This window comes from Schistocerca piceifrons, chromosome 7, assembly GCF_021461385.2.
Source record: "Schistocerca piceifrons isolate TAMUIC-IGC-003096 chromosome 7, iqSchPice1.1, whole genome shotgun sequence".
In the NCBI taxonomy this organism is placed as follows: domain Eukaryota; kingdom Metazoa; phylum Arthropoda; class Insecta; order Orthoptera; family Acrididae; genus Schistocerca; species Schistocerca piceifrons.
The window spans coordinates 311,515,252-311,530,974 of NC_060144.1; the positions used below are offsets into that span (position 1 = coordinate 311,515,252).

General features: G+C 45.1%; 1 protein-coding gene across 1 annotated transcript in view; it reads left to right on the top strand.

Moving 5' to 3' along the window:
• Positions 1–15,723, top strand: part of LOC124804636 — a 530,005-nt gene that overhangs the window by 424,535 nt on the left and 89,747 nt on the right. Inside the window, exon 4 of the mRNA XM_047264852.1 lies at positions 12,506–13,971. Coding sequence (XP_047120808.1) covers positions 12,506–13,971 — 1,466 coding nt within the window. The remainder of the gene's footprint in view (positions 1–12,505; positions 13,972–15,723) is intronic.

The window sequence follows — 15,723 nt, forward strand, 5'->3', positions numbered from 1 at the left end:
GGCAGGATGGTTGTGGCAAGATGAAGATATTACAGAGGTAGCCAGTTGCTGTGCTGCCTCGGTTTATAGTATGGAGATTATTTGTGCAGTGTAGGTTGTACGGCGTCATGCGGATGTGTGATACAGTTGTAGAAATGTTTTGTTTAGGACATGAGTTAGATCATGGATGAAGAGTATTATGCTAGAGCTGAGGAAAAGGATATTATGGAACAGCATGGTATGATTCTACCATGCTATGATATGTTTGGTAACGATGTGGTTTTGGCGAAATATTTTAAACTAGAGATTCGAAACAGTTGAAGAGGAAGTGAAATTGGTCTTGGAGTAGGTGCCCTAAGAAGCGTTAAGATAGAAGACGGATTTAGTAGTTGACCAACACTTGGTTGACCAACTTGAAATATTGTCTCTTGATCTGGGATCCTTAAGAAGATGGATTAACCCAAGAGATATAAGATACTCAGAGAAGAGCGGAGCAGCTCGCCACGGTTTAATCAGCATGAAAGCATCACAGAAATTGTTCCAGTGATAGATGCTACAAGAAATGCGTGGTGGCGCGTGAGGCTCTTACTCACGAAATGGCGGGAGCTCGCTTTCCGAGTCAAGAAATATTTCACTTCTTCCAGCAGACATCACCCCTTGTGACTGTGGCGGTACATTCAGAAAAAAATTAGGCTTATGCAGAGGGATACCGACAATTGTTGTTTGAACGTACCGCCCACGTTTGGTATAATAAAGGAGACAGTTTCCATACACATTGCTGGCCAAAAGAATGAAACCTTGTAATCTGCCCCCCTCCTTCCTTCTTCCATCTGTTGTCCACATTAAACAATGTCCAGTCCAAGTAATTAATAAGCAAAGCCTTTTATGAAGATTTGAGAGGAGCGAAGATTACAACAAACTTTTGAGTTTACTTAGCTTGTCATGTTGAAATGGCTTCAATTCTTCTTGGCTAGGGGTCTGATTGTTGAAGCTAAAACTTTAACATCAGGTCCTCGCGGTTGGTTTGAACTAAATAAATTGGAAGATTCTTGTTGCAGAATTTTTTACGTGGATATATTTTCTACTGATTTTCTCACAGTTTAGTATATCATTTAGTATTTTGATTTTTAACCTTAACAAAGCCGAAATTTTACATCGTTCGCACCTCCTACACAAAAAGACGTCCGATCACGTCAAAGGCAAGTTTACGACTCTCACGCTCTGCAGAAACAACAATATTTCAAAGGGTTTACAATTTTTCTTAACAAATGGGTTCCTACTAGTTTTCGTTACGTTATTAATTTCTATTATTATTTCATAAATGAAGCCAGAAATAAAAGTAATAAACAGTACAGGATTGCGTTATCAATAATAGAAATTTTAAGTGTGCAAATAACTCGTAATTTCAAATGTTTCTAAAAAAATTAACTACACATTCAGAACTCGTACTTGTCGATTGTAACATCGAAACTAAAATATTTTATTAAGTGATTCCTTTTCATAAATTTTAGCTTGAAATATGACATACTGTGTATAAAATTTGAGAAAGTTTTCAGGAAAACAAGTGAGATAATATTGAGCTGTCCAAAATTCGAATAAAAATACTTATATCGACAACTGTTGTTGAGGAACAGTATTGCTAGAGGAGTATGTCCCGTTACAGCGTCCAGAAGACTCGTTGGATGTTAATGTAACTTCGTACACGAGCACACCGCTATTGGATAGGTAAATGATTAGAGTCACAGTTCTCTGTGACAGATACAACGGCGACTAGTGTTGTTAGCAGTCCTGGTAGCTTGTGTAAGAGGCGAGAACAGTATTAGGTGTAGAATGATCACTACGAAGGACACGGAAATGCCACATACTGGTGTACGACAGCATTATCAGCATCTTACAGAGTTTGAAAGGCTCCTCATTGTAGGTCTCCATTTGGCCAGATGGTCGACTTGTGGAACAACCAGGTTTGTGGGGTACTTCGACGTGACAGTGGTCCAGTGTTAGACTGCATGAGAACGTGAGGGCAGTCATGGTTCCTCTAGTAACAGAACAGAGCGAGACTGGAGCTCACCGGCCGACGAAGTCAATAGGAAATCGTCAGAACAAAGCAGACACACGCAACAGGGACGTCTGATTACAGAGACCATACGGCGAAATACCAAACCCAGAGTGCACAACCAAATTGCATACCAAAATGTAGCCAGACTATCAGCGACTAGGGCAATGATGAATAGATAAGCGATCACAAGTGCTGTTGGAACACAACTGCGGCCTGAGCCGGTCAGAGCATTTTTTTCTTTTCTTTTCTTTATTGTAATTTCATTCCCCTAGCTCATATGTGTAGGGGAGGGCTGGCAGCGGCACAGTCCACTGCTCTTCAGCCAATTGGCTTTACAAAAATACAGAAGGGGGTTTACATAAAAGGGGGGGATAAAAAGGGGGACATAAAAAACACAGTAAATGGAGATGATGGGAGTTAAAATGTACACTGAAAAGGGGACATGCCCTGGGGGCAGTTAAAAAGTCGACATAAAGTTAAAAGAACACAGCTGGCAAATCAAAGTGCACTTGAAAAAAACACTGGAGGCAAACACAAGTTAAAAATCGGCCACAGGATAAAAATCAAACAGAGCATGACACTTAAAAAACAACTAGAAATGATGTAGCACTCATGAAGAATAAAAAACCACTGGTAGGGACCTATTGAGAGACTGGAGGCTGGAGAAGAGGGAAAAAGAGGGGAGGAAGGTGCGGTGGGGAGGCTGGGGGAGTGGGAGGAAGAGGGGAAAAAGGGGGCAGGAGGCGCATCAAGGGGCAGGAGAAGGGCAGGGCGGAAGATGAAGAGGGAACAAAAGGCAGGGGGGAGTGCAGAGACACTGAAGGGGAGCACAGGAGAGGGAGGGGGTGCAGGAGGGGGAAAGCCGCTCAGGAGAAGGGAGGGGGAGGAGAGGGAGTCCTGAGGGGGAGGCAGGAGGAAGGTGGGGTTAGAATTCGCAGGAGGGGTAGGTGTCAGGACGAAGTTCATCATCCAGGATGGCTAGGTGGTGGAAGTTGCGTTGGGAAAGGAAGTGGAGGGTGTGGAGATTGGGAGAGGGTGGTACACAATAGTAAAGGCACGGCGACAGGCTGGGGATGGAGAGGAAGGGGGATACCAGGGTGTGGGGGAGGGGAGGGGAATCGAGTCAGTGAGCAATATACAGGGTGGGGATGTGTTCAAGGAAAAGGAGAAGGTGGGGGAAGGGGATGATGTCACATAGGGTGCACATGGGGGACAGAAGGTGGAGTGGATGGTGCTCGAGGATTTGGAGAGCGTTATAGAACCTGGGAGGAGCAGAAATCCAAGCAACGGCATAACACAGGATGGGGCAGATCAAGAATTTGTGGGTGTGAAGGATGGTGGAAGGATGCAGACCCCGTATCTGGCTGGAAGGATTTTCAGGAGGCAGAACCTGTTGTGGGCTTTGTGTTGGATTGTAACTGGTCAGAACCCCTGCGCTGGCCGCTTTATAGGATCACCATGAGTGCCGACAGGACGGCACGTGCCCCGCGTTTAGCGCTGTTGCGGCGACAGCAGCGCTCACACACTATAGGAGTGCCGCCTAGCGGCTGTCGTCTACGTCCGTGCCTTCTGGCGGGCTGTCAAAGCTGTCGGCCTGGGGTACCAGACTCCCAGTCGACAACGTCTGACCACCACAAGAGGGAATTGCCTTTTATTGTACAACAAGCACATTGCAGCCCCTACGAATCTGTGGTTACTGTCTGAGAACAAGTAGAGGACTGCCGCACCATTGGTCAGGGACTACTAGCAGCCAGACTAAGGAATTACCATTCCACGCATAGGCTGTACAACAACACAAAGGGTTGCATTTGGAGTGGTGCCGTCACCAGGAAGCATGGACTGGTGTCACATTGTGTTCAGTGGCTAATCGCTGTTCGGCACTATCCAGGATGACCATTTTTGGCAAGTATGTCGGCGATCTGGGAAGAGATCGCATTCTTCCAATGTTTTGGAGAGGCACAGCGCCGCTACTTCTGGCGCCGTAATGTGGGGAGCCATCAGGTATGATTTTAGGTCATAGCTGGAAGCAACTGAGGAACTTCGACTTCACAACTGTACGTCGTGGATATCCTGCGTCCTCAAGTGTTATCACGTGACAGTATCAAGATGCCATTTTTCAATAGGAGAATGCTCGTTCACACATGGCACATGTCTCGATGATCTGTCTGCATGGTGCTGAGTCAATACCAGAACCCATATATCAAGCACCAGTTCAACAGTTACATGTCAGGAGAGGATATAGTGGCTCTACGATGCTCTTCCCACGTGAAACAGTACATGCACCTAGGCCACAGGGGGAAAGTGGTGGTGGTGGGGAGAACTATAAAGACATGCCGATAAGTAGGCTCATAGTACCACAGGTCTCTGTACATTTTATTCTATTTTGTAATCACTGAAATAACATCTAATACCCTCTGCATCTTAAAGTTTCATTTAGTTTTTTCCTCCCTCACTGGGCGCTTCACTTTCTTCTCAAGTTGTGTATACTGAGGAAATACAAACTTCACGTTTGTAGCATGTGTAGATTGAGAAAAATCACTTTACAATATTGACTAGAATACACTCTTTGAAATTTTGAAACTATTGGGGGTAAAGTAGCGAAAGATTATACGAGTATTTAAGACTTCTACAGGAATCAGACTGCAGTAGAAGGATAGGACGTGGAAGCAGTAGGTAAGAAGGACTGACAGGTTTGTTTCCTATCCTCCATTTTATACGTTCTGAAACTATTTCTTTGGAATGTTGTTTGGAGTGTATACTGTATACGAGCAACAGATTACCAGCAAATATGATGGTTTTTCACACCGGCAAAAGAGACAGATTTACTTTGTGAAATGCTTTTCAGAGTGACATGTTGAACACAAAATGTAAAGGACAAGTGATGTATGCAATGTGATGAATCAAATGTGGATGATAGAACGCCGGAAATCGGCCAACAGGAGCATTGAGACTAATGAACATATCTCCAGAAACACATATGGGTTAACAGCGCAGGAAGTCACCACTGAAGATGTTCCACAACTAAAAGAAGCAAACCACGTATGGCAATAAACAAACTGCCTTCAATTAGTTGCATAGATGGAATATACATCAACGAATTTTGAAGCAACTAAGGAACAACCAAAAACAGAAAAATGACTACATTTTATATGTGTTATGATTATTCCTTTATTTAATACATTGCCTGACAAAAAAAGTGAACCACCCAGAAGGGAAGGAGAAAAAATCCCGGTCTGACTGAGTATGTGGCGTTATTTCAGTGATTACAAACTCGAGTCAAATTTACAGAGAACTTAACTGTAAGAGTCTACTTATCAGTTCGGTGCTGCACCCACTCTGACCTGGATGAGTGCACTAACTCGGTTAGGAATGGTGTCACAAAGTTGTAACCTCTCCTGAAGCATGCTCTAGAGCCATTGCTATAACTGGTCCTTGACATCTTGGATCCCTGCACTGGAAGGGAGTTGGCATCCGATCTGGTCCCACATATGTTGTATTGGGGTCAGACCTGGAGATCTTGCTGGCCATGAAAGTAAATCAACATGACGCAGACAAGTCATAGAGACACGTGCCGTGTGCGGACGAGCACTGTCCTGTTGAAAAATGGCACCATGATGCCTTCGCGTGAGAGGTAACACCTGCGGAGGTACGACGTCTGTGGCGTACCGTTGTGCCAAACTAAGTTCCCTCAGTCACCACCAGCCGTGACCTGAAATCCTATCCGATGGCTCCCACTTAATGACACCAGGAGTAACTCTGCTGTACGTCTCTAAAAACTGTAACAGTAGGATCTCTCCCTAGTCTAGTTGCTGCTAGTCTCCGATCGGCAATGGAGGGTGACGCGGACTGCTGCAGGGAGTCCGTTACTTGCGCTCGGATGGCAACGGAGATATGAAGGGAATGCGATTTGTTTGGTGTACAGTACGGCATTTCTCCCTCGTGGTGGTCAGATTTGGTCGACCAGAACCTTGACGACCTGTATGCCTGCCCTCACGTTTCTTTGCTGTACAACACTTTTCATGGTAAATAAATGTGTTGTACTTTATTAATGTTTTCATGTTTTCTACGCGCCACTGTGATTTCCGACAGATGGACCGGCCAGCCAAATGGAAACCCATAATGAGGCCCCTTTCAAACTGTCAGGTGTGACAATAACACTGTCTCGCACGAGTACGTAGCATCATCGTGTCCTTGACAATGATTTATTTTTATTTATTTCGAGTCAAAAACATTACAACAATATTTACAATATATACAATATAACAAATCAGGTCAAATCATAAAAGAACAAACTAAACGGTATTAGCCCAAAATTGTGCAACGGCAGCAGCATTGTCTGAAACATCAACAAGCTCCTGTGTGGAACATGATACAGGACATCTAGGACAGTTAATTAAATGTTTGGTTGTCTGTTCTTCTCCGCAGTCACACAAGGTGGAAGATTCCTTCATGAAGCCCCATTTAAACAGATTGTCCTTAGTTCGTCCGACGCCACTCCTGAGCCGATTTAGAGACTTCCACACTGTCCAGACTTGATTTCCACCAGGAGGAAGGGTCTCAGAAGGAGTCATTCAATCGTTACTGTCAGATTTTGCTGTCCACTGAGATAGTCTGGCTGCTCCAGTCCGACCGGTGAGGGGTGTAGTAGTTCTCATGAAGCTCCTCCTAGATTTGAGTCTACTAATTGGTAGCTGGTATCCATGTAGCAGGTGATCGGTGTTATGATCTGCTTTATGTCTCTCAAGTTTGGCTGCGACTTCACGCCTTATGTCTGGAGGAGCAATACCTGCTAGTTTATGGAGTTTATCAATAGGTGTAGCTTTGAGGCATCCCGTTACTGTCCTGCAGGTTTCGTTCAGGGCCACATCAACCTGCTTTGCATGAGATGACTTGTACCATACAGGACATGCGTATTCAGCTGCGGAATAACACAAGGCCAAGGCTGATGTTCTTAGTAGTTTGGGATCTGCACCCCAAACGCTGCCAGTGAGCTTCCGCAGGATGTTGTTACGAGCAGCAACTTTCTGCTTGGTGTTAGTGCAGTGTTTTCTGTAGGTCAACGTTCGATCTAAGGTGACACCCAGATATTTGGGGTAGAAACAATGTTCAAGCTCTTGATCTTCCCAAAACACTGTAAGTTTTCTATAGGCCTCTCGATTGCGTAGGTGGAAAGCACAAACTTGAGTTTTAGCAGGGTTCGGTCTTAAGTTATTGACTCTGTAGTACTCAGATAGGTCCTTGAGAGCAACAGTAAGCTGGTTTTCTACTGTGTCAAAATCTCTGGCTTGTGTGACTAAGGCAAGATCATCTGCATAGATGAAACTCTTTGTAAGAGGAGGTTGAGGCTGGTCATTTGTAAATATGTTGAACAATATGGGGGAAAGGACACTACCCTGAGGCAAGCCATTCCTTTGACTTCTCCATCTACTCTTTCTTCCTTGGAACTCCACATAGAATCGCCGGTTTTCCAAAAGTGTCTGCACAGTTCTGGTGAAATTAATGTCTCTAGTGATGTAGTAGACTTTGTGCAATAATTGTCGATGTTGAATGGTGTCATATGCTGCTGTGAGATCCACGAAGACAGCCCCGGAAATGTATCCTTTTTCATATCCCTCTTCAATATGTTCAGTCAGATTAAGGACTTGTGCTGTACAATTCTTTCCAGGTCGGAAACCTGCTTGTTGAGGTATGAGTTGTTTTTCAACAATGGGAGTGAGTCTATTTAGCAACATTCTTTCATAGATTTTATACAAATGGCAAAGGAGCGAAATCGGTCGGTAGTTCTTGGGATCAGCTGCACCCTTTCCAGGTTTTAGTAAGGGAATAACTTTAGTTTTCCTCCAGATGGCAGGGATCTGTTTCCGCTTCAGACAACCATTATAGAATTGCAGAAGCCATCTTTCCGTGATGGGACCAAAATGTTTAATTTGCTCAATCATTAGGTCGTCTAGACCAGGCGCTTTACCATTTTTGCATTTCTGAATTGCGGTTCTGAGTTCTTGTAAGATGAAGTCATTTGATATATGGTTGTTTTCACGTTCAGGTTCTCTTTTGAGTTTTGTTCTATCTTTAGAACAATTGACCCTTCCATTCTGAACTAGATGATGAGCAATTTGATCTGGTGCAATGTTTGCATGGCCATGATTGTGGACAGGGTCGTTGTTCAGGCGTCGCAGCAACTGCCAGGCTTTCTGACTGCTTTTAGACATATCAAGGTTCTCGAGTAGCTCTATCCATCGTTCTTTTTTGGATTTGGCTAAGGCTGAGGATAAATTTTGGCCAGCAGTTAAGGTTTCAATGCTGTAAGGATTATCATTGAAAAGTTGGATATAGTTATGTAGATGCTTCACGGATTCTTCTGTCAAGCCAGGTATGTAGTTAACTCGACAGCCTCTGGGAGTTGAGAGTCTTGAGCATCTTTTCACGGCTTCTACAAACTCATCATAGTTGGAAACTGAGGGTTCTATGCGTGAAACTTCTGAGTCAAGGAGATCAGCAAACTTCTGCCAGTCTGCTTTCTTGAAATTGTATCGCCTTCGGAATGATGTGATTCTAGGAGTAATGGCTGCAAACACTTGGCAGCCTATGGGGCGGTGTTGAGTATTTGGTATCGGATTTAGAACAGTTTTTCTGCATTGGTGAGCTATGTTCTCGCTAACAAAAATTAAGTCGGGGTTATACCCACGTTTCCAACGCCCACTGTTAAAAGATGGTGGGAGTTTATTATCATGGACAAGATTAAGATGGTTGGTATCAGCCCAAGTCAAAACTGCTTCACCATTACTGTCGTCCTCAGCATAACCCCAAACACTGCTATGACTATTGAAATCTCCAACAATAAAGTGAGCTTGTTGATTGGTGTAGTTGTCTGTAGGTGAAAATTGGAAATCTGCTCCTGGGGGTTTGTAAATTGACGACACAATACAACCATTCAGTTCTACAGACAGTATTTCAATATTGTTGAATTCTGTAAGTGAGGTAGAGAGAACAGCTATATCGTTCCTCACAAAGATAGCACTGCCATATTGTCTATGGGGTCGCTCAACTGCCAGTTTCATCCCAAGGATTTTTGGTCTTCTCATGGTGTCATCTCGATGGGTTTCTTGTATACATAAAATATCACACCTAGGTTCCTTGGCAATATGTTGCAGGAGTTCTTCTTTGGCAACAGACAATCCTTCTATGTTGATTGATACAATCACAAGGTGAGGTCTTGATAAAGACCTTTGGTTTCCATTCATAGTGAAACCTATAATGCAATGCTTTTGGAATGCTGACGTTCAGTTCAGTACTGGAGAATCTAGTCCAGTACCTATGCAGGGGCACCACGTGCAGGAGTCAGCTTCACCCCCAATGATCATTCAACATCTGACACTGTTCAAGCCTCTCATATACTCTACCAGACCTGGTAACAACATTGAGCGCGAACATTCCTCATGCATTGTTGTGGGCGTTTTATTGCAGAGAATTGCAACTCTGATCATTTACATATCCGCAGATGGTTTGTACTTGTACAAAGCTAAATTGCGATCCGGCTATGTCTTCTGCGTAATTCATTTTTTGTCTGACTGTTTAGATTGTTAGATTCTGCAGGACTTCCTGTGCATTGCTGTATAGCTTGCGATCTACAACTAAATAATGCTTTTGTAAGTTTGGTTGGCGATTTAATAAATAATTTTATGTACAAGAATAATTTTGCTGAGAAAAAATATTTCGTCACTATGTTCTACGAACACGTAGTATCTGTCCTGATGTGTTACGGAAATACACGAACTAACGCTATATATACTACTCTCGCAAGTTACAGTTCTGAACTTCACAGACTACAGAGTTTACACTGCTGCTGTCTATAACGGTACACGGTGTTTTCGGCTAATTTCGTTAAAATAATTTTTACTTAAAACTAGTGTGTCATATTTCAAAACTGAACGAATGTACACACTGATGAGGACGCAAGAGCGCTGAAACAGGTTTGGGCTTTTAAAGGAAGTTTGTCTGCATAACAGGCAGGCATGAATTCCTACACTACTGGCCATTAAAATTGTTACACCAAGAAGAAATGCAGATGATAAACGGGTATTCATTGGACAAATATATTATACTAGAACTGCCATGTGATTACATTTTCACGCAATTTGGGTGCATAGATCCTGAGAAATCAGTACCCAGAACAACCACCTCTGGCCGTAATAACGGCCTTGATACGCCTGGGCATTGAGTCAAACAGAGCTTGCATCGCGTGTACAGGTACAGCTGCCCATACAGCTGCCACACGATACCACAGGTCATCAACAGTAGTGATTGGCGTATTGTGACGAGCCAGTTGCTCGGCCACCATTGACCACACATCTGAAATGTAACGTCCGCTGTTCAAAGTGCCGTCAATGCGAACAAGAGGTGACCGAGAATTGTAACCAATGGCACCCCATACAATCACGCCGGGTGATACGCCAGTATGGCGATGACGAATACACGCTTCCAATGTGAGTTCACCGCGATGTCGCCAAACACGGATGCTACCATCATGATGCAGTAAACAGAACCTGATTCATCCGAAAAAATGACGTTTTGCCATTCGTGCACCCAGGTTCGTCATTGCGTACACCATCGCAGGGGCTCCTGTCTGTGATGCAGAGTCAAGGGTAACTGCAGCCATGGTCTCTGAGCTGATAGTCCATGCTGCTGCAAACGTCGTCGAACTGTTCGTGCAGATGGTTGTTGTCTTGCAAACGTCCCATCTGTCGACTCAGGGATCGAGACGTGGCTGCACGATCCGTTACAGCCATGCGGATAAGATGCCTGTCATCTCGACTGCTAGTGATACGAGGCCGTTGGGATCCAGCACGGCGTTCCGTATTACCCTCCTGAACCCACCGATTCCATATTCTGCTATCAGTCATTGGATCTCGACCAACGCGAGCAGCAGTGTCGCGATACGTTAAACCGCAATCGCGATAGGCTACAATCCGACCTTTATCAAAGTCGGAAACGCGATGGTACACATTTCTCCTCCTTACACGAAGCATCAAAACAACGTTTCACCAGGCAACGCCGGTCAACTGCTGTTTGTGTATGAGAAATCGGTTGGAAACTTTCCTCATGTCAGCACGTTGTAGGTGTCGCCACCGGCGCCAACCTTGTGTGAATGTTCTGAAAAGCTAATCATTTGCATATCACAGCATCTTCTTCCTGTAGGTTAAATTTCGCGTCTGTACCACGTCATCTTCGTGGTGTAGCAATTTTAATGGCCAGTAGTGTAGATTCAGAAACAGATACACTGTATGCTTGATATGACGATTCGTCTGAATGTCCTGATATAAATCCAGATAGCTCCTTGAAGTGTTACAGATCCTGACACTAATATAAAGCCCTACTTGAACTTTAATATGAATCAGAGGCCTGAGTCTGTATACTTGTACTCACTACTTTATCTCAACTAAACTGACTTCGGAGTAGATTGAAGACTGAAGACTCTGGAGACTCGAATGCGCAGCTATAACGCTGGAGCCCATACACTGGAGACTGGAAGCTGCTTGCGGCGGCCTCTTATCGGCGTGGCGTGTGGCGCTTGAGTCACCGATCCAAGAGAGCGTGTCCCTCAAGTGGCCGGCGGTTGAAAGAAGCGGTCACATTTGGCTACTTTACCCGGTAACTTACATAACTGCTACTGCAAACTTCATATAGTGGAACGATGCCCCCTATGTGATAGCGTCTGCTGATGATACCACAAAGTACCCACTGCAGTTGTAGAGGTCATCTGCTTCAGAGTCCCATGTTCAACAAGCGCTGAAAGGTGTGCTCCGGAACGTGCCCAAACCAGAAAACTCTGTCATCAGATCTGCCACAAACCGTCACCTATCTTGCGTTACAGTCCTGGAAAGTCTCCAACCTTCCAGTTCTGTGATGAAGGGTGGACGCCCAACACCTAGTTGCCTACACGTGGTTTCACCGTCCTTGAACCACGCTCTGTAGATGCTTACGAGAGTGGCGCGCAAATAGCCGACCAGCTTCGCCGTTTCCGAGATACTGGTTTCCAGGCGCCGCGTCGTAGCAGCCTACCTCTTGTCAAAGTGGTTTACAACAATGGTCCACGGCATTCATTCTCGAGGTAGACCGTGACACAATGCTTCGTCTCATCAGTTAAGTACCTCCTACATGAGTGAGCCTCTCAGAACAGTAAATGTAGCAATGAAACATTTTTGCTGATGAAAGCTGTGTGTCGGACCTTAAGGACTGGGTCGTGAGTCATGGCTGGATAATTCAGTCTGTGAAAGACAAAGGTTCCGGGTTCGACTCTAATTCCAGCACACAGTTGTAATCTGCCAGGAAGTTTCAAAACATCTCACACTCAGCTACAGAGTGAAAATTCGTTCTGGAAATGTATGTTGTATCTCTGGAGCCTTACCTTTATTTTACGCTTAGAGCAAATTGTGCCATTATACCGACTGAAACCACACTTTCTTTTCACAGGCGCCAGCAACGCGGCCGAGCTTCCAGCGCCAGGCGGTGGCGCAAATGCAAGCAGCAAGGGTGGTAATCGACTTGATCTCGATGGTGCTGGTGCGGGCTCTGTCGTTCGTGCAGAAACTCTTGGGAGTGCCGTCCAAGGCGCCGCTCTTCCGGAAAACCCCAACGGCGCCCAAGTAGAGCCACTCAAGCAGGCCACAGAAGCATCTCCCACAGAATCTGTCACAAGTTATGACTGGAAAAAGTCCGGGTTTGTACACTCTGCGAAAGAAGAAACGGAGAGCGACAGCAAGCAGAAAGACAGCGCTCTCGCTCAAGATGATATGGAAGCACAGACAGCCTCTTCTACATTCCAAGTTCCAGAGGGGGAGACTGTTAAGAAAGACGTCAGTAGACCACCAGGCCTCCAAAGTAATGAAAATTCGCCGACGTCGAGGTATATGAAGCCGGAATCTGAAGACGAGAATGCCAATCTGCGGTCGATATTGGGTCCAGACAAGGGCAGTCCAACTACAGTTCAGCCCTCCGTTGACCGAAAATCAGAAGCTACTCAATCTGGTTCCAGAAATATAGTGACTCAGCTTCCGATGACAACACACGCCTTTTCTGATCAGAAGGTTCCAATGTCGGACGACACGTTCCCCCCAGCTGCTCGAGTCAATGAAGGTTCTCCAATGTCTGCCAGCTTGCAAGCACAGGATGCAGCTGGAACAGACATTCGGGTGGAACAACATGACAATCCTGGCGAAACAGACACAGTAGCAGCTTCAACCACAAGGAAGCCAGTAATGAAGATAGTGTCTGAAGGTGTTATACATCCATCCGCTATTCCTAGTGGCCGCTCCGTTTCCCTTCCAAGTAATCTTATTCGATCACAGGTTGCAGAACCGGTGCTTCAGGATACTATTCTTGGCCAAGCTTCAGAACCTCAGTCGGCTCATCAGACACATTTAGAACCTCCATCAAGCAACCATAAAGCAGAGTTCGGTGAACCCGCTGCTGATTCTAAGGTCTTGCACCGGCCTCATCCAGTTGACACAGTCCACCAGGAACTGGAAGACACTGCCCCGGGCTTTTTGCCTTCTGCTGGCCGGGTAAAAGTGACTACTACAAGTCGTTCTGGAAGTCCATCAGTGACAGCTGATGTGACGTACCCTCCCACTGCTATTGGAAGTGAAGTTGTATCTAATGCGAAGATTAGTCGCCTAGTAGATCCGGTACGACAGGAGCTTGAGGATCCCACACCAGGACCCTCTCAAGTCGCAGGAGGATTGGGTTCCAAAGTCACTGTACGCAACAGTAACACTGCCGCGGCTGCTTCGCCTGTGGAATCGAGAACATTACTTCGGTCCCAGCTTGTGGACCCTGTCCATCAGGAACTTGAAGATACCACGCCGGGTGTCATGGTTAAGTCAGCAACAAATGGCCCTCAGACGACAGAGGCGACTGCTCACGATGGAGCCAGCAAGGTTTGTTCTGCAATATTTGTTAGCTTTCTGTTGTCCCTCCAGCTCTCTGTACATTCTTCTCGAGCTTCGTTATTCGAAATGTTCAGCTGATGTAATACAATGTTTCACTAGTACTCCTATCTTCACTCAGACTTAAGACGTTATCATCTCGCAAGTCAATTAGAAGACGTTTGCAGACATAATGAGGAAGATTATGTTTCAAAGGGCACAAAGCGATAAGCTATCAAAAGACTACATTATTAACTAGTATCTCAGTATGTGTAAGTTAGCATATTTTGCTGACACAGACGGAAAATATACTGTGGACGAAAGAAGGTTCTCAGAAATCCACATGTATAGTTATGTATGCATTACGTTTCACGCGAACCGCAGTTTTCTCAAAGTTAAAATAAATAAAAAATAAATAAATAGTGAACATCTGTTCTGTTTCCGTAACTTCTTCACACACCCTGCTACAGACACGAATGTAGCTCTTGAGAATGAAGTTTCAGCTTGAAAACTATAAAAATAATAAATTTACAGTGACTTATTATTATCAAATGTCAAAACCTAAATCTGAAGAAACTTTTCCAGGTTTATAAGCCGCGTCATTTCGGATAAAACACTCAAGCTTTTGACGGCTACCTGCGCCATCGTCATCAGTAGTAAAAAACCTCCAGCTACCAGGACTGGTATGATGTTCCCCTTATATTGGCATGATTGCAACATCTGTCACAAATCAAAGAGCCGAAGTGACACGTTCATGGAAATCGAGTTTCGCAGTTCGCAGCAGCTCCACTCCACTGTGGGACCAACGACGTCACATCCGCGGTGGGTTAACGCCACGTTTGAAACTGCCGCTCCCGCGTCCCTACAAGCGTCAAGGATCCGCCTTCGCCTTCGTTCAATATCCAGAATCCGCCCCATGTGCTACTAAAAGTGTACCCCCTATCTCTGTTAAAATATTTGCTGTTAAACTTAATATCTGTCGCGTCCTTTATAACAGGATCCGAGTGTGATGATGCACGGACTAAGACTCTCTTCAAGTTGTATTTTACGTCCATTTTTCAGGTGACACTCAGCTATGGCCGACTTATCAACCTTTCGTTTAATATCTTGCTTGTTTTCAGTACAACATTCCAGGACACTATACGTACCGGCTACTCGAAGAGCTAAATCGTCTTTAATAGTGGGGTAACGTATCTAGTATCTTGCTTGGGAGGTGGACCGGAGCATTAGTCTCACACCAAGCCTCTTCAACAAGCGTCCTAACTTGCTGCTCTTTGCTCCACAGTACGCCAGGAATGCATCCGGCCGATTCACAAGACCTCCTTCGTCGGTGGCACCAAAAAGATTTAGAAATGTCACCCTTTCTGTAACCATTCCCTCTGAACAAGCGTCTCAAATCCTGCAATTCAGACTGTAGGTGGTCCTCATCAGAAACAATCTTTGCTCTGTCTACTGATGTGTTCAGGACCGCTTTGGATATAGAACGAAAGCAAAGACGGATGCATGGCGCTCGTAGGAAGTCAGGGACGGCAGTTTAAAATGTGGCGCCGTCCCCTGGGGCCACGTGACTCCACTAGTCCCACTGCGGACCGGAGCTACTGCGAGCTACAACGCGCTTTTCGCAATCGAGAAGAGTTTATTGAGGCATGCCGCCGAGAAATACTCCGAAGACTCTTAACCTGAACCCAAAAGTTGGTTCGAACACTGCAGTGCTTCACTTGACCTGTATCATCGTACTGGAAGCGGTAAGCTGTTACCTTCCTC